The sequence below is a fragment of the Erythrolamprus reginae genome, chromosome 3, assembly GCF_031021105.1.
Source record: "Erythrolamprus reginae isolate rEryReg1 chromosome 3, rEryReg1.hap1, whole genome shotgun sequence".
NCBI classification, from domain to species: Eukaryota; Metazoa; Chordata; class Lepidosauria; order Squamata; family Dipsadidae; genus Erythrolamprus; species Erythrolamprus reginae.
Genome location: NC_091952.1, coordinates 180,868,694 through 180,888,144, shown reverse-complemented (window position 1 = coordinate 180,888,144; position 19,451 = coordinate 180,868,694). Strand labels below are relative to the sequence as shown.

The window sequence follows — 19,451 nt, the reverse complement described above, 5'->3', positions numbered from 1 at the left end:
ATTAGGGCAATCAGATATGATGTATTGTTGCCACCTAGGGCTGGTTTAAGGAAATAGAACATTTTATTTAAATAATGCTTGCGTTCAGCACATTTTAAAAGTTCCTGGCTAATTTTAAATGTTAACTGAAACAGAGAGAGTTTTGTGTGTCTCTCTCACACTCAACATTGTTGTCAATAGATTTTACAAAATGTATGAGAAGAAGTGCTGTTAGAAACCTGCTCTCCTAGTTTCCATAAAAATTTCTAGTTCATTATGTCCAATTTTGAAAATACTTTAAGTCCAATTTTGGTAACTAAATAAAATTTATAGTTTTCATTTCCTCTTTTTTTTAAACAAGAAAACCCAATACCCCACTTTGTACTCTCTATATTTTTTAAAACCACAGAGCCTCTGCTTCTTCTTTCACAATTTGTCACCTCAATCACCTTAAGTTAATGACTCTCCTACATTGTCACTGGCTGAAAATTTATAATGTGAATTTTCCCCCACAGGGGAACAAATTACCAATAAGATGCAATTCAGTGGAAAGGAAAATGAGGTCTTGTACTTAGGCAGAAAATGGCAGGTGCATAAAGTACAGGATGGGCAGTACAGTGATACCTCGTCTTACAAACCCCTCCTCAGACAAACTTTTTGAGATACAAATCCGGGGTTTAAGATTTTTTTCCTTCTTCTTCCAAACTATTTTCAGTGAAATCGCAGCATCACAAAAACATGGAAGTCCAGAGGTGGGGTTTCGAGGACTTCCGTGTTTTTGTGATGCTGCAATTTCGCTGAGGCTCCCCTCGCTGGGAAACCCCACCTCCGGAGTTCCGTTGCCAGTGAAGCACCCATTTTTGCACTGCTGGGATTCCCCTGCAGCATCACAAAAACACAGAAGTCCGGAGGTGGGGTTTCTCATGGAGGGGAGCCTCAGCAGCCCAAAAACGGGCGCTTCGGCTGGCAAAAGGGGTGAGTTTTGGGCTTGCACGCATTAATCGCTTTTCCATTGATTCCTATGGGAAACATTGTTTCGTCTTACAAACTTTTCACCTTACAAACCTCGTCCCGGAACCAATTAAGTTCGTAAGATGAGGTATCACTGTATCAAGTTAAAACAGTAATGACTGTGATAAGGATCTAGGATATACTGATGGGCCATCGCTTAAGTATGAATCAGAACTGTGATGTAGCTTCCAAACAAAAGTCAAGGATCCACTTCTTCAGCTGCATCAAGATAGGAATGGCATCAAGATCAAGGGAGGCGATAGTACCGCTCTACCCAGCACTGGTGAGTCCACGTTTGGAATATGGCCAACCACAACACAAAAACGATGCCGAGATCCTAAAAAGAATATAGAGAAGGACAACAAAGATGATGAGTGGTCTGGAGGCTAAATCCTCTGAAGAACAGTTAAAGGAATAGTTAAAGTTCAACTAGGTAGGTTTAACTTAAAGAAGAGAATAGTAATACTTACATCCTGCCCAATTCCAAATGGACTCTGAGCAGCTAATAAAACAATATAAAAATATAATAGGTTTGACTACTGCAATGCTCTCTACATGGGGCTTCCTCTGAAGAATGTTCGGAAACTACAAATTGTGCAGAATGCAGCCACGTGAACAGTCATGGGGCTCCCAAGGTATGCCCACGTTTCTTCAGCACTCCGTGGGACTGCATTGGCTGCCAATTGGTTTCCGGACGTGATTCAAAGTGTTGGTTATGAGCTATAAAGTCCTATCTGGCATCGGACCAGATTACTTACAGGACCGCCTTCTGCCGCATGAATTCCAGCGTCCAGTTAAGTCCCACAGAGTCGGCCTTCTCCAGTTCCTGTCAACTAGACAATGTTGCTTGGCAGGGTGTAGGGGAAGAGCTTTCTCTGTGGGGGCCCCGGCCCCCTGGAATCAGCTCCCCCTGGAGATTCTTACTGCCCCCACCCTCCTCGCCTTCCACAAGAATTTGAAAACTTATTTATGTCACCAGGTTTGGAGTCATTAGATCCCAGCCTCTGGCCAACAAGTGTATGGTATGTTTGTGGTTTTAATCTGAATGAATGTTTTTTAATGTCTTAGTTTTAGAATGGTTTTAGATTACATATTATATTAATTTGATCTCTGAGGTGTCACTGTATATTGTTTCTTTTGATATGTTGTGAGCCGCCCCCGGTCCACGGAATTAATAAATAAATCCACGGAATTAATAAATAAATCCATGGAATTAATAAATAAATCCACGGAATTAATAAATAAATCCATGGAATTAATAAATAAATCCACGGAATTAATAAATAAATCCACGGAATTAATAAATAAATCCACGGAATTAATAAATAAATCCACGGAATTAATAAATAAATCCACGGAATTAATAAATAAATCCACGGAATTAATAAATAAATAAATAACAAATAAATGAATTACAATCATAACAAGAGTAAAAAGCAGTATAAAAGTACATTTAATATCCCATTAAAAAACCATACATATTCTCAGTCATTCATGGCCAAGCCAAGGTGATAACAGGCCAGGTCTTAATGGCTTTCCAGAGGGCCGGTAGGGTGGGGATAGTACAGATCTCTGGTGGCAGTTGGTTCCAGAGCATTGGAGCTGCCACAAAGAAGGCCCTTCCCCAAGGCCCCGCCAACCGACACTGTTCAGTGGACGGGACCTGGACAAGGCCAACTCTGTGGGCCCTTATTAGTCACAGAGAGGTATGAGATAGAAGGCGGACCCACAAACAGTCTGGTCCTAAGACATGTGGGACTTTAAAGGTAATAACCAACACCTTGAATTGTATCCAGAGACCTGCTGTCAGTTTTGGGTGCCAGGAATGCAGGTCGCTTGTACCGTGCCTCCACTGTCTCTGAGTCCTCTGGGTCCATTGCTAATTGTAGCAGGATGTGAACAGACCACAACAAAAATGTTCGAAGTAAAGGGTTGGATGAGTTACTGAGTTTTTGATAAGTTATTTGGGGAAAATATGGAATAATTTTCCAAAGTAGACTTATGGGCCTTATGATAAGACTGTTATAATGCTGAATCTCTGATTACATTTATTTTTAAATATATATTATTAAAAAGAAGATGAAGGATCCCCTGTGGGACTTTCTGCCTCCAGCCTATGGCCTTTAAAACTTCCTTAATTTGGACTTGGGGAGGAGGGGAAATCCCCCAATAATTTGTTTTCTTGTGATTTTTTACACGCTGATAGACAGCATCTCTTTCACTTCTCTTTGCCTTCTCCTGACAAGAACCAAGATCTCCCCTTCTGCTGAGCATTCATGGCCTCAATGCGTTGCTATCAGCTTGTCTTCCTAAGTCAAAGTAAATACTAGTTGTTTTCAATGTTTTATTACTCTCTGCCTCTTCCATTTTCTCTACATCTTCAGGAAGTTTCTTAGATTTGAATATCTATCTATCTATGTATGTATGTATCTATGTATGTATCTATGTATCTATGTATGTATCTATGTATCTATGTATGTATGTATGTATCTATCTATCTATCTATCTATCTATCTATCTATCTATCTATCTATCTATCTATCTTTCATTTGGAAAATCATTCTGCAGCTGTTCATTTTTAATGTCTTCCCCAACCCCTGGTATATTTTATTTTTCAGTCTGGTGTGGGCTTCGTGCAGTAGTTGGTGTCCTGCAAGAAGTTGAGGCAACCTGTAATGAAGATGCTTTTCTCCCTTGTAAGGTTTTCCAGGATCTACAGCTCACAACTGGAACTATCTCCTGGTATAAGGTAAAAAAAACCCTGCTGCAATTCACCTGCCTGGATTCTATTCCATGCCTTTTGTGTGATTTTTGATGCCATACTGAGAGGGTCAAAAATATACTGCTCAAAAAAATAAAGGGAACATTCAAAGAACGCATCCTAGATCTGAATGAAATATTCTCACTGAATGTTTTGTTCTGTACAAAGCTGAATGTGCACTACAGCATGTGAAATTGATTATCAATCAGGGTTGCTTCCTAAGTGGACAGTTTGATTTAGAAACATAGAAACATAGAAGACTGGCGGCAGAAAAAGACCTCATGATCCATCTAGTCTGCCCTTATACTATTTTTTGTATTTTATTTTAGGATGGATATATGTTTATCCCAGGCATGTTTAAATTCAGTTACTGTAGATATACCAACCATGTCTGCTGGTAGTTTGTTCCAAGGATCTACTACTCTTGCATTAAAATATTTCACAGACATTTGATTTACTTAGAGTTATATTGTGTTGTTTAAGTTCTCCCTTTATTTTTTTCAGCAGTGTATGTTGCCATAATTCAATACATTGCTGCAGTTGCTTCAGTTCGTATATTGCATTATTAGCTACATGAATGTTTATCTGAAAATGATTAAATAATACCTTGATGAAGTTAGCATGGATGCATGCATATTAGTTCATTTAGTCAGCAAAGTTGCAATGCCATTGAAAAAAGTGACTTATGACTGTTATGGTCATTGCAACATTCCCATGGTCACGGGATCAAAATTCAGATGCTTGGCAACTGACTCATATTTATGGTGATTACAGTGTCTTGTGGTCATGTTTTTGTAACCTTGTAATGAGCAAAATCAATGGGAAAGCCAGATTCATTTAACAACTGTGTTTCTAACCTAACAACTGCAGTGATTCACTTAACAACAGTGGCACTAAAGGTTGTAAAGTGGGGCAAACCTCAGTTAAAAAATGTCTCACTTTGCAGCAGATATTTGGGGCTCAGCTGTGGTTGTAAGTTTGCAGGCTGTAGTTCCCCAACATCTCATTGAAGTATAAGGCTTTTGCCAATGAAAACAAAATTATGTCATGATATTCTAACATCCAGAATAAGGAATCACTTGCTTCTTCTTTTTCTGTTTACTAGTTCAGAACAGCTGGGATAATACTAGATATTGCCTGCCTTTTTCCCTCCCTCTCTGTCTCTTTTGCATTTTTAAAAAGAATTCAGTGAAATTATTTCAAGATAATGGCAGCACTGACCTGCAAACATGATAGAATGCAGTCAGGCAAACAGGCAAATAGTAGAATTAATCACTTAAAAAACTACAGTATTAAGGGTCTAATCAATAAGCGGTGTATTTAAGCCCTCTAGGGGACTATTAAATAATAATTCCAACAAATTGTATGACATTTTGCACTGTAAAGTTCAAATAGCTCTTAGGTTAAGTCACAAGTACGGGATAATTGTGAACCGTGTAGTAAATACAAACAATTAACCTTTGACTTTGCTGCTTAAGAATTATGAGAATAATGTGACTCTGCAGGGTGTACGGCACTTTGTGTCAAATTAATGATCAGACTGTAACAAAAACAAGATTTTCCAATTGGGTGATACATTGTTAAAAATATATTATCCTATCTAAAATAACAATAATCCATTAACTAAATATGTTAAGTATGTTAAAGGCTCTTCCTAAAGCTGAATTTTAAAAAATCGTTGGAATTCATCTTAACGTATAACAAAAGATACAAAATGAAAATGAAAATGCTGCACGTTTTCTTTCAAAAATAATAAGATGTACACTATATATGTAGTGATATAGTAGTTGCACCGTACCAATGAAAGACATAGAATAGATATTGACAACTTACATCAACTTACCTTAACATATAACAAGATCATAGTGATCCAGGTTAATTTTCAGAAGGGTAACTATATTATCAATCAATAACTAAAACAATGCATGGAATTTTTTATGCTGTAAGAAATGCAATTGTCTTTTAGGTATTCCCCAGATATTCATTGTTTATAATTATTATTCACCTGTTGTGTTAAAAACACCACTTTTTTTTTTAAAAAAACCCGCCTGTTAGGAAAATTCTTTGCAGTCAAACAAATTCAATTTATTGTGGTTGTTTCCAAAAGATTTCCAGCCATGTTAGCTCTTTGGTGGAATAATAATATGGCAGCAATTTAGCCCCTGGGTGCTGTATCATTATTCCATGTTGTCGTGGGGATTGGATCAATGGCAGGGTGAGTTAAGTTTTAAATATACAGGAAGAGACAAGTTCCAGGAACCAAATACTGAATCCTTTGTAGGGATTGTGTGGGAGGGATGGAGGAGAGAAAGAGAAGAGAAAGTGATGACTTGGAGATGAGTAAGACAAAGAATCCCCAGTAAGGGGGGAAAACCCCCATCTGCAGAGCTGCAATTCAAAGAAAACTGCAAACCTTTCTGTGATTTCAATAACCAAAACAGAGACAGAATAAGTTCCTCAAAACAGATAATAGAATAGAATTCTTTATTGGCCAAGTGTGATTGGAGACACAAGGAATTTGTCATTGGTGCATATGCACTCAGTGTACATAAAAAAATAGATTTGTCACGAATCATGAGGTACAACACTGAATGATTGTCATAGGTGTCAAATAACATTGGGAGATGTACGTTCTAAAAAGTTGCTTAAATCTGATACCGTATACAGTGTTCCCTTGATTTTCGCGGGGATGCATTCTGAGACCGCCCGTGAAAGTCAAATTTCCGTGAAGTAGAGATGCGGAAGTAAATACACTATTTTGGGCTATGAACAGTATCACAAGCTTTCCCTTAACACTTTAAACCCCCAAACTACAATTTCTCATTCCCTTAGCAACCATTTAGATTATTATTCACCATGTTTATTTATTAAAGTTTATTAAAAAAAAATTATTAAAGGCGGACGAAAGTTTGGCGATGACGTATGATATCATCGGGCGGGAAAAACCGTGGTATAGGGAAAAAACCAGCAAAGTATTTTTTAATTAATATTTTTGAAAAACCGTGGTATAGCCATTTCGTGAAGTTCGAACCCGCGAAAATTGAGGGACCACTGTATCTGGAAGGTTGCCATTTTCCCAGTTCTGTAAATTGCAGACAATAGTGTAAAGTTGAGGATAGTGAATTCCTCTTATAGTGACCTCATAAGCAAGAGGTTATAGCAAATCAGTAGGAGAGAAAGGGCAGCTCCATGAACTTCATGGAGTGTAGGATTGCCTTCCTAGACTTTTTGCCAAAATAGTTTATTGCAGATTAAGTGAACTGAAAAAATAAAGGATCAGGATGGGAATATTGAAATGAGGCACTCTGGATTAGCAGGAGGAATAGTTCATTTGTATTTTGTCTATCTGGCTTCTGATCAATTGATTGATGAGATAGATGAATGATGGTCCTGTCCTAAAGGATAACAAAAATACAAAAAAACCCACTTTTTCTTTTAAAAGCCATTTTTATACTCTGAATTTTTAGTATACAGTGGTACCTCTACCTACAAATGCCTCTACCTTTCTAGATAAGAACCGGGTGTTCAAGATTTTTTTGCCTCTTCTCAAGAACCATTTTCCACTTACAAACCTGAGCCTCCGAAACTATAACCAGAAAAGGCAGGGAGAAGCCTCCGTGGGGCCTCTGTAGGAATCTCCTGGGAGGAAACAGGGGCAGAAAAGGCAGGGAGAAGCCTCCGTGGGGCCTCTCTAGAAATCTCCTGGGAGGAAACAGGGGCAGAAAAGGCAGGGAGAAGCCTCTGTGGGGCCTCTCTAGGAATCTCCTGGGAGGAAACGGGCAGAAAAGGCAGGGAGAAGCCTCCGTGGGGCCTCTCTAGGAATCTCCTGGGAGGAAACGGGCAGAAAAGGCAGGGAGAAGCCTCCGTGGGGCCTCTCTAGGAATCTCCTGGGAGGAAACGGGCAGAAAAGGCAGGGAGAAGCCTCTGTGGGGCCTCTCTAGGAATCTCCTGGGAGGAAACAGGGGCAGAAAAGGCAGGGAGAAGCCTCTGTGGGGCCTCTCTAGGAATCTCCTGGGAGAAAACAGGGGCAGAAAAGGCAGGGAGAAGCCTCCATGGGACCTCTCTAGGAATCTCCTGGGAGGAAACAGGGCCTCCACCCTCCCTGTGGTTTCCTCAATCCCACGCATTATTTGCTTTTACATTGATTCCTATGGGGAAAATAGCTTATTCTTACAAACTTTTTTACTTAAGAACCTGATCGTGGAACGAATTAAGTTCATAAGTAGAGGTACCACTGTACTATTCTTTTACACACACACACACACACACACATACACACAATCTCAGAGGAGTAAAAAAAAAAAACACCTAAAAGTTATAATACAGAAAGAGTGGATATAATACAGTTCACAATTAACAATTTCAGTATATTTAAAAAAAAACAATAAAAAAGCTTTTCCTTGTAAAAAAAATCTAGGCAAAAATAATTCATCCTGTCAAACCAAGATATGGCCACGAGATGTCCCCACAGGCAAATGTTATTAGATAGCTCTGAAAGAATTTATCCTAAAAGGAAAAATAAGTGTATTGCTTTTATGTTTCCCAAGAATTGTGGCTGGAAAGAACACTAATGCCATTGGAGGAGCGAGGGGGGGGGGGAAGGCGGGAATAGACTGTCGTTTTCCCCCACAAAGGTACAGTCTGCACATATTACATCTATATCTTGCTTTCCTGTATACACTGGATTTAGCAGATTACTAAAGCAGATTATTTAATGATTAGAAAAGGCTTCCTTTCTTCTTAAAGTTTACTAGTCTAGTTCTAACATGGCTGTTTTAGCCCTGCTTCCCCTGAGCCACCCCACTCTGCCACCAGAACTATCCAAATGGAAGAGATTAAAATATGTATTAAATATTAATCAAATTGGAGCCAGACTTAGCTGAAACAGCACCACAGGCACAAAGCGTTTCAGGCAGGTGCCCCTCGCTCTCGCCCACTGTTCATTCTCATATGTCAGCAACAACATCAATTTAAAGCTGCATTAGCAGCAATAAACAGCTCCGTACCAGGATGCTGTGGTGGCTGGAAAGCAATTCTTGGGTCTCTCTGATTCTAGAATGTCAGCAGGGTTGGAAGTTGTAACTTTTATTTCCAGCTCGGATCGGAGGCAGCTGAAATTACAGCAAAGCTACAGTTTGCTTTCGCAACACTTTGAACTTCTGTACCTCTCCCCGGTTGCATCTATCCATGGTAAAAAAAAATAATGGTTTTTCAACTGCTTGAGATAGCACAATGTAGAAATATACGTTGCTTTATCTAGGGCAGTGATGGTGAACCTATGGCGTGGGGGCCACAGGTGGCACGTGGAGCCATTTCTGCTGGCATGTGAGCTCTTGCCCTAGCTTAGCTCCAACGTGCATGTGTGTGCCGGCCAGCTGATTTTTGGCTCGCACAGAGGCATTGGGAGCAGTGTTCCCTCTAATTTTTTTGGGGGGTGGGCGGAAAAGTATAGTGTCTGAGCGGCAGTCCCTTCGGGACTGGGTGGCACAGAAATAATAAATAAACAAACAAACAAACAAACAAACAAACAAACAAACAAACAAAAAACCCACCCTGTTTTGCCTCAGAGAATTTCAAAATAAAATACTGTACTGTATGTCTATAACAGTGAGCTCATAATAGGGCAACTCTATCAATATCAAAATGCCACTTAAATAGTTGAGCTAGTTTCAAACTAGATTTTGATTTTCTTTCTCTCTTCTTTACTCCCATTCTTTTTCTTTCTCTTTTCCTTCCTCTCTTTTTTCTATCCGTTTCTCTCTCTTCCTCTCTCTCTCCTTCCCTCTCACTCTTTCCCTCTCAGCTTCTGGGCAGATTTGGAAAACTCTGAGTTGATGATGATTTTTAAGTGAGCGATTGCTCACTGCCCAGCTTAGAGGGAACTATGATTGGGAGGGCGTTTTTGTTTTCAAGAAAGCCACTGGGAGGATGGGGGAGGGCATTTTTACCTTTCCCCACCTCCAAGGAAGCCTTGGAGATGAAGAGGTACAGGAATGAGCATAAATGAGCCGCTCCGAGTCCTCAGAGAGGGGCGGCATACAAATCTAATAAATAATAATAATAATAATAGTAATAATAATAATAATAATAATAATAATAATAATAATAGGAAGCCTTGGAGATGAAGAGGTACAGGAATGAGCATAAATGAGCCGCTCCGAGTCCTCGGAGAGGGGCGGCATACAAATCTAATAAATAATAATAATAATAATAGTAATAATAATAATAATAATAATAATAATAATAATAATAGGAAGCCTTGGAGATGGAGAGGTACAGGAATGAGCATAAATGAGCTGCTCTGAGTCCTCGGAGAGGGGCGGCATACAAATCTAATAAATAATAATAATAATAATAATAGTAATAATAATAGTAATAGTAGTAATAATAATAATAATAGGAAGCCTTGGAGATGAAGAGGTACAGGAATGAGCATAAATGAGCCGCTCCGAGTCCTCGGAGAGGAGCGGCATACAAATCTAATAAATAATAATAATAATAATAATAATAATAGTAATCATAGTAATAATAATAATAATAATAATAATAATAATAATAATAATAATAATAGGAAGCCTTGGAGATGGAGAGGTACAGGAATGAGCATAAATGAGCCGCTCCGAGTCCTCGGAGAGGGGCGGCATACAAATCTAATAAATAATAATAATAATAATAGTAATAATAATAGTAATAGTAGTAATAATAATAATAATAATAATAAGCCTTGGAGATGGAGAGGTACAGGAATGAGCATAAATGAGCCACTCTGAGTCCTCGGAGACGGGCGGCATACAAATCTAATAAATAATAATAATAATAATAATAGTAATAATAATAGTAATAGTAGTAATAATAATAATAATAATAGGAAGCCTTGGAGATGAAAAGGTACAGTAATGAGCATAAATGAGCCGCTCCGAGTCCTCGGAGAGGAGCGGCATACAAATCTAATAAATAATAATAATAATAATAATAGTAATAATAATAGTAATCATAGTAATAATAATAATAATAATAATAATAATAATAATAATAATAATAATAATAATAGGAAGCCTTGGAGATGGAGAGGTACAGGAATGAGCATAAATGAGCCGCTCCGAGTCCTCGGAGAGGGGCGGCATACAAATCTAATAAATAATAATAATAATAATAATAGTAATAATAATAGTAATAGTAGTAGTAATAATAATAATAGGAAGCCTTGGAGATGGAGAGGTACAGGAATGAGCATAAATGAGCCGCTCCGAGTCCTCGGAGAGGGGCAGCATACAAATCTAATAAATAATAATAATAATAATAATAGTAATAATAATAGTAATAGTAGTAATAATAATAATATTAATAGGAAGCCTTGGAGATGGAGAGGTACAGGAATGAGCATAAATGAGCCGCTCTGAGTCCTCGGAGAGGGGCGGCATATAAATCTAATAAATAATAATAATGATAATGATAATAATAATAATAATAATAATAATAATAATAATAATAATAATAATAGTGATAAAGTTGCACATAGAAACTTGCAATCAGATCCACCCAATTTCTGCAGTGGACTATGATTGGTAGGTGTTTTCCCACTAACTAATAACATTCGGAAGGGGGAACACAGCAAAAGCAATGGAATCTACTTATTGCAGGGCTGTCAAACTTGTGGTCTAAGGACTGGATGCATCACATGCTGGCCACACCCATGCACGGTTTAGCGAAGGGGGGGGGAAGTCACGGTATGTCACATGATGCCACCATGACACCACAAACTCGACACCCCTAATCTATTGCTTTCTTCAATCTGGCGCTCATTCAGTTGTTCAGCCTGGTGGCAGTGAGAGGTGACCTTGAAACCTTTCCTGAGGCTGCGAAGTAGTAATATTGGTGGCATAGGAACAACCTAGACATTTTAGACATTGAGAATTAGTATAAGTGACTGATGGTTGAAGTTTAAGACAGATGACGTTTTAAAGGCAAATCTTCAAAACTAATCAAGGAGAGAAGCTACCTAGAACTAAGGAGAAATTTCCTGACAGAACAATTAATCAGTGGAACAAGTTGCCTCCAGAAGTTGTGAATGCAACATTGGAAGTGTTTAAGAAGGGATTGCACAACTATTTATCTGGAATGGTATGAGGTTTCCTTCCTGAGGAGGGGATTTCGGCTAAAAGGCCTCCAGGGTCTCTTCCAACTCTGTTATTCTGTTAAAATGTAGCATGACCAAACCCTGTAATCACAGCTTTCCAGTCTGGAACCTTCTAGATCAGTGATGATGAACCTATGGCATGGGTGCCACAGGTGGCACGCGGAGCTATATCTGCTGGCACACGAGCCATTGCCCTAGCTCAGCTCCAGCACATAAATGTGCACTGACCAGCTGATTTTCAGCTTGCACAGAGGCTCCGGGAGGGCAATTTTGCTTCGGGAGGGCGGGGAGGGCATTTTTGCCCTCCGCAGGCTCCAGGGAAGCAGAGGGTGAAAAATGGGCCTACCAGGCCCACCAGAAATGAGCCTGTTTCTGGCCTCCAGAGGGCCTCTGGTGGGGCATTGGAGGCAATTTTCACCCTCCCCAGGCATTGAATTATGGGTGTGGACATTTGCACTGGCGTGATAGTGTGTGCACATGCACTTTCGGCACCCGAGGGGAAAAACGGTTTGCCATCACTGTTCTAGATCCTTGCTGGAATTCTGGGTATTGCAGTCCAAACACTTTTGAAGGGCAGCACAGTGCGAATGGTTTCGTACTGGCATATAAATACTTTCATGTAGTTTCAATCAAAAGTCTCTATGTTAATTTGTCATTAATTTATAGATTGATGAAAACAACAAAGGACTGAAGGATGTGGAATATAATAAAGAACATGCATATTCAAGAGGATTTAACCACTCCTTAGAGATTTCTAATGGCACCTGGCATTTTCTGAAGATTAAACATGCTACACACTTCAGTAGTGGAACTTATAAATGTATCATACTGGAACCAGTCGGAAAACACAACCAAAGTACAATTATACTCAGAGTAATAGGTATGGTACACTTGTTTGCCAATTTCTCTCTTTTTTCTCAGTTGGAACATTCAAAGTACTTTGATCATGTAAAGATTACTGTTTTGCCTTGCAGGTTGTCCCGAGGAATCGCAAAATCTGAAACTCAAAAAATATAGCACAGAACTTATGTTGCTGAGTTCTATTGGGAGCTTCTATTTGTTACTTATCATCCTTACTTGTGTAAGTGTTTTTGACTTCTTCCTACTTCTTCCTACTGTAAAATTATTTTAAAGAGAGGGGGAGGAGAAAGAAAGAAAGAAAGAAGGAAGGGAGAGAGAGAGAGGAGAGAGAGAGAGAGAGAGAGAGAGAGAGAGAGAGAGAGAGAGAGAGAGAGAGAGAGAGAGAGAGAGAGAGAGAGTTCCTGATGCTTGGTGCTGCCTCATTATGGAATATCATTCAGAAGAAAAAGAAGGAAGACAGCTAAAGCTCCTGCAGGTTTTTCAGAACTGGAGTTTCAATCTGCTACTTTTTAGGGTGGCTGCTTATATAGCCACCATGATACATCATGAAGAGATGTATCATCTCCCAAAAAGATAAGAAAGAGGAAGAAGAAGAAGAAGAAGAAGAAGAAGAAGAAGAAGAAGAAGAAGAAGAAGAAGAAGAAGAAGAACAACAACAACAACGACAACAACATCAAGAAAAGATATAGAGATGCACACATGCAAAAATGTACCGGTATATGTGCCAATGTATATACAGTATACTAACATACAGGTGCTAAGTTAGATTAACATTAATTAATCTAACATTAATATTTTGTCCTAATTAAGGACATGATTAATCAAGAAACCCAAGTACCTGCATTGTCATCTGCTTAGTGTTGAAAGGCAACTTCTTGTTCTCTCTCATTCTTGATCTTCCATCATAGGTGAAAGGTAACCCTTCAAATTAGGCAATTTAGATTTTTTTTTCCAGATTGGAAATGTATTTATTTCTGAGACTGGAAAGGCCAGAACAAAATGAATTAAAATTATACCCAATGAATGCAATACTTATCTTATCCTCAAACACATTAAAAATGACAATTTGGTGACAATTTTTGGAGGGATACTGCGACTGTACCCAATATTTTTGAGAAGTCACTGCAGTTGTATGCACCCTATTGATGAAGTACTGTACTGTACATTGAACAGCAAGCATCAAATAAAAAACTGTCCCCAATGAAGTGGGAAACATAGTAACCACCTTATTGCTAATTAATTTATTATCAATTGCTTGCTTGCCTTTGCATTCATTGTTGACTCTCATGACTGCCTGAATTAATCAGTTTCTTTGGCAAGTGATTGCCATTTCTTTCTAGGCCTGAGAGAAAGCGATTAACCCAAATTAATCCAGTTGACTTTCATGCCCAAGGCAAGCTAGAGTTCACAGTCTCCCAGTTTCTATCCATATACCAAACTGGCTGACATGTGTAATTTCTGCCTTTGCATCATTACCATATCCATTGACATAAATCAAACATTATCTGCTGAGGAGATAATTTATCTTAACTAAAATCTCCCTCTCCTCGATCTTATAAGAAGCTGTTACATATCTGTATTTTGATATCATCAATCTTTGGTTTTAATTTGTGCCATTCAGTATAAGATTTGGCTTGATAAATGTTGAAGGAAATTGCTTAATTGAAACACAGGAAGACAGAACAGAAAAATAATATTTTTCTGCTCGCTTGCCTGAAAATAGTTGAGCTTAATTCTATAGTACTTCTTTCTTTTTCCATTTTTTTAAAAAAAATAACAACAACAACCCTAAACTTTATTTGAGATAAAAATTTAATGGAATTTCTAAATTGAAAGAAGCTGAGACATGTTAGAAATGACTATTTTTTAAAAAATGGTATGTACATTTCTTCTATGTTAATAAAACTTACCTGCACAAAATTAACTGCTTAAATTTTAAAAAAGAACATTTAAGACTTTTATTTTATTCATTTATTACTTACATTGCCTGCAGACCTTTTGTTAATTAAATTTAATAGACATAGTCCACAACTATATTTGGACCCAATAAGATATTAATATTGTTTCGGAAATAGGGTTAGAGACATCTAAGCCAGGACCAACATATTTACTTTTATGATAATTCCCCTTTATGAGTTACCTTTCAGACAGGCTTGTATGCAGGCTTATAAAACTAAAATCAATATGAAAGGGGAAGAGGAAACCCATGGAGGTGTTTTTATTTTCATATTACTCTTTAAGAATAACTGGAGGCAAAATCAGGCTATAAGCGATACCTCTCTTTAGAATTCAACACTATTAACTGGTGGAATATAGTAACCCTAGATGTAATGATGATAATTAGCTTACAGAACTTCCATATAACAAAGCCTGATGGCCAAGTTCTGGGGGAATCAGGAAATCCAAGCAGTTCAAATGAATATAAAGATTTAGTGAAAGCTTAAGGTCTCTATAAGAATCTGAACTTCGAATGGTCAAAGTAAATTGGTGGTAGATAAAGATTCAGTGGATTCAAGGTGGGCTAGAAGGGACTAGACACTGATTACATCACTGACCCTTCTCTTAGGCTCAGCCTGGTTATCTACTATATTGATCCTACTAGTCACAGGCAGTGTTCCCTCTAATTTTTGGGGTGGGTGGGCAGAAAAGTATAGTGCCTGAGTGGCACAGAAATAATAAATAAATAAACAAACAAATAAAAAACCCACCCTGTGTTGCCTCAGAGAATTTCAAAATAAAATACTGTACTGTGTGTCTATAACAGTGAGCTCATAATAGGGCAACTCTATCAATATCAAAATGCCACTTAAATAGTTGAGCTAGTTTCAAACTAGATTTTGATTTTCTTTCTCTCTTCCTTACTCCCATTCTTTTTCTTTCTCTTTTCCTTCCTCTCTTTTTTCTATCTGTTTCTCTCTCTTCCTCTCTTCCTCTCTCTCTCCTTCCCTCTCACTCTTTCCCTCTCGGCTTCTGGGCAGGTTTGGAAAACTCTGAGTTGATGATGATTTTTAAGTGAGCGATTGCTCACTGCTCAGCTTAGAGGGAACTATGGTCACAGGACTTCCTGAACTTTTCTTCTATGCTTCTTCCTTGGCTGTCTGCTCGGAGATCACAGCCATTGCATAATGTAAAGCACTTTTCTTCCTTATTTTTCCTTCTAATATTTTTTCCCATTGAAATTAGGAATTGGGAGGCTTGAGGGTTAGTAACTATTTGAGATATTTAAATTCAAAACTAACATTTTTGCTGTCTTTGTTTTGGAATGGTCATTTTAAAAAAATACAGTTTTGCCTAGGGGATTAGGGATTTAACTATAATATAAGGGATTTAGTTATAAATGATAATAACTTGCTTCTAAATTTACTTAAATTTATGTTTTATTTCAGCCTTAGACAGTTTGCTTCAACTGTTGTTTTCTTTTCTTTAGACATGCTTAAAGGAAAGAAGATCTTCTGATCCTCAAAAATCTGATAAACAAACTCTCTCTGTATAGTACCTGTTGAAAGAATGGTTTCTATTACCCAATATTGGACAGCATTGATAAAGACAATCTTATCAGTTAATTTAGTGGTGCTGTCAAGGCTCTTTCCTGATAATTTGGTGATGTTACAAGAAACTCAATAGTACTATGTCATCAAATGGATATTGTCACAATGCTGTAGATGAAGGATACGACTGCATAATTTGCCTTACTCAATCTGGTACTTTTTAGATTGGGACTACAAATCCTCACACTTCATGCCCACTGAATATTTTGTGACTCATCAGGATTATCAGATGTAGCTTCAGATCTGCACAAAAGTCCAAATGTCCTTCCCTACCAACCACTTAGTGCAATTATTGGTCGCTTTTAATTGCACCAGCTTCTGGATTTCTCCAATTATGATAGTAGGGCAAACAGGAACTATCACAGCAAGAAAAAAACTCAAGCTCAACAATTACCCAGTGACTGAAATTTTATCAACTGAGATCTCAATCATGTTTAGCAAGGCCCTTTGTATTGTATGATATATACTGCTCAAAAAAAGAAAGGGAGCACTTAAACAACAGAATATAACACCAAGTAAATCAAACTTCTGTGAAATCAAACTGTCCACTTAGGAAGCAACACTGATTGACAATCAATTTCATTTTGTTGTCAGCACATTCCAACTTTGTGCAGAACAAAGTATTCAACGAGAATATTTCATTCATTCAGATCTAGGATGTGTTATTTGAGTGTTCCTTTTATTTTTTTGAGCAGTGTACTTAGTAAGAGATGAGAAAAATTCAGAAAATATTACAGGTATTCCTCATTCAATGACCATTCATTCAACGACCGTTCAAAGTTATGATGACACTAAGCGAAGGACTCCGCTTACTTTTCCCCACTGGTACGGGATCTTGAGGCTGGCGTGGGTGCACCCGCCACCCGTGTGTGCGCCCCCGCATGAGATTTTGCTTCTGCGCATGCGCCTAAAGTGATATCTCATGAGAGGATGTTTACGCAGGAGAGATTTTGGCAATTTTTGCCATAGCAAGTGTCTTCTTGTGAGATTTTGCTTCAGGCGCATGTGCAGAAGCGAAATCTCGCATGGAGGCACGCACACATGTGCTGGGCCCGCGCGTGACCGGCCCAGCCTGCAGAACCCATTAAAAAGTCCTAACAGATCGCTGATCCCATTTGTACCAGGTGGGGCCCGTCACTGATGGCACTGAGTAAAAAGACTTACAACTGGTTTTTGTACTTCTGGTCACTGGAGCATCTCCATGGTGAAATGATTGCACATGGCAATCGGCTTTCAATTACAATGGTTGCAGCATCTTGTACTCACCTGGTTGCCATTTGTGACCTTTTACTGCTGGTTTTCAACAGGCAAAGTCATTGAGGAATCCAGCAGGAATTCCAAACAGTGATCATGTGACATTTTGGCTAATGACCCTGTGGGATTTACTTAAGGATGACAACTGGAATTGCCACAACTACTGTTGTAAGCTGTGACATTCATGCAATATTGCACTTTACAACCGTGTTGGAATGGTTCATAATGGAATTGCCAATCCCAATTACTGTTGTTAAGTGAGGACTACCCTATTTCATTTCCTACAAGATAAATTATTTTCATAGTCCATCATCTGGTCTTCTGTTTTTCTTTTTAATTTACAAAAACATGCTATAATATTATATGGTGCTTTATCTTAGCAAATAAATAACAGATTGAACCATCATTTCCATATCCAGATATAAAATGAACTGCAATATATAATTGCAATTTGAAATTTCATGAGCTGGGGAATAGGAGGAAATATTCCTGAAGTGTTTGATATGTGTGTACACTATGGGACTCTATTTATTTGGGTCTGCCAAATCAACCAACTGAAATTGTGTTCAGAAAAATGATTTCTTATAAGAACTTTCTCTTAAGAAAAGAGGATTAAAAACCTGCAACAAAATTTATATTCATTAAAAAAGAGACATGACTGCACAAACGTCTTGAATATCATTTTCCTATTGCTAATTTAAGTGCCTTCTCCATGGCTGCAGCTTCGGTATGAAAATCAGAATAATTGAATTTCATGTTTTAAATGTGCGTTGATCACCTGTGTCTGTCTGAAAAAAAAAGAACTTTAAATAATCATTTCTCCTTACCAATTTTAAGCATAGTCAAAAAATGGATTTCTGCTTAATTTAACTTCAACTTGTCTATCCTTGTACCTTTCACATGTTCTTGACTTCATCTCAGTACGTTGCAGATGGAGACTTCATATCAGCTGTAGCCCAACCTCTCTATGCAGGGCAGGGGTTCTCAACCTTTCTAATGCCGCGACCCCTTAATATAGTTCCTCATGTTGTGGTGACCCCCAACCATAAGTCTAGCACCAATTCTCCCAAAAGGGCTTTAAGCTGATTGGCAGGAAGGTCAGAGTCCCCCCCCTTGTAAACTCCTGATTGGTCAGATTGTAAAAATATGTTCCAAGGTGCCAGAATAGAAGCTTTAGTTCCTAACACCATGGGAAATTTGTCTTTTCCTATGGTGTTAGGCAACCCCTGTGAAACAGTCATTCAACCCCCAAAGGGGTCCCAATCCCCAGGTTGAGAACCACTGGTGTAGGGCATCTGTTTGGGGAAGGCTGATTCAGTTTTTCTTGACCATATCCGCTCGTGGGAGCAGAGAGAAGTAATTTTTGAGTGGAACTTACAAAGAATTATGCGGCAAACATTACCATAGTGTAGTAGAGCTTTCAGGGTGTGTCGATTTGATGAGGTCCTGTTCATTATCCAGGAGAGTCTTTACCATGGGTTAGTTGCCCAGCAAAATAACTAGCAGAAGATGGAAAGGGTGATCATTATTATTATTATTATTATTATTATTATTATTATTATTATTATTTATTAGATTTGTATGCCGCCCCTATCCGAAGATTCGGGGCGGCTAACAACAATATAAAAAGACAATGTAAACAAATCTAATATTAAAAACAATCTAAAACCCCCAATTTATAAAACCACTCATACATACAAGCATACCATGTATAAATTCTATAAGCCTAGGGGGAAGAGAAATTTCAATTCCCCCATGCCTGACGACAGAGATGGATTTTAAGGAGCTTGCAAAAGGCAAGGAGGGTGGAGGCAACTCTGATATCTGGGGGGAGCTGGTTCCAGAGGCTCTTCCCCTGGGTCCCGCCAAACGACATTGTTTAGTCGACGGGACCCGGAGA

General features: G+C 38.4%; 1 protein-coding gene across 1 annotated transcript; it reads left to right on the top strand.

The window, feature by feature from the left end:
- The first annotated feature begins 3,220 nt into the window (after positions 1-3,220).
- Positions 3,221-18,218, top strand: CD83 (CD83 molecule). The gene is made up of 5 exons (XM_070749117.1): positions 3,221-3,309; positions 3,609-3,739; positions 12,555-12,768; positions 12,863-12,969; positions 16,177-18,218. Exons 1-5 carry the CDS (start codon positions 3,267-3,269, stop codon positions 16,240-16,242), a joined length of 561 nt encoding a protein of 186 aa, XP_070605218.1. The 5' UTR covers positions 3,221-3,266; the 3' UTR covers positions 16,243-18,218.
- The last annotated feature ends 1,233 nt before the right edge of the window (positions 18,219-19,451 follow it).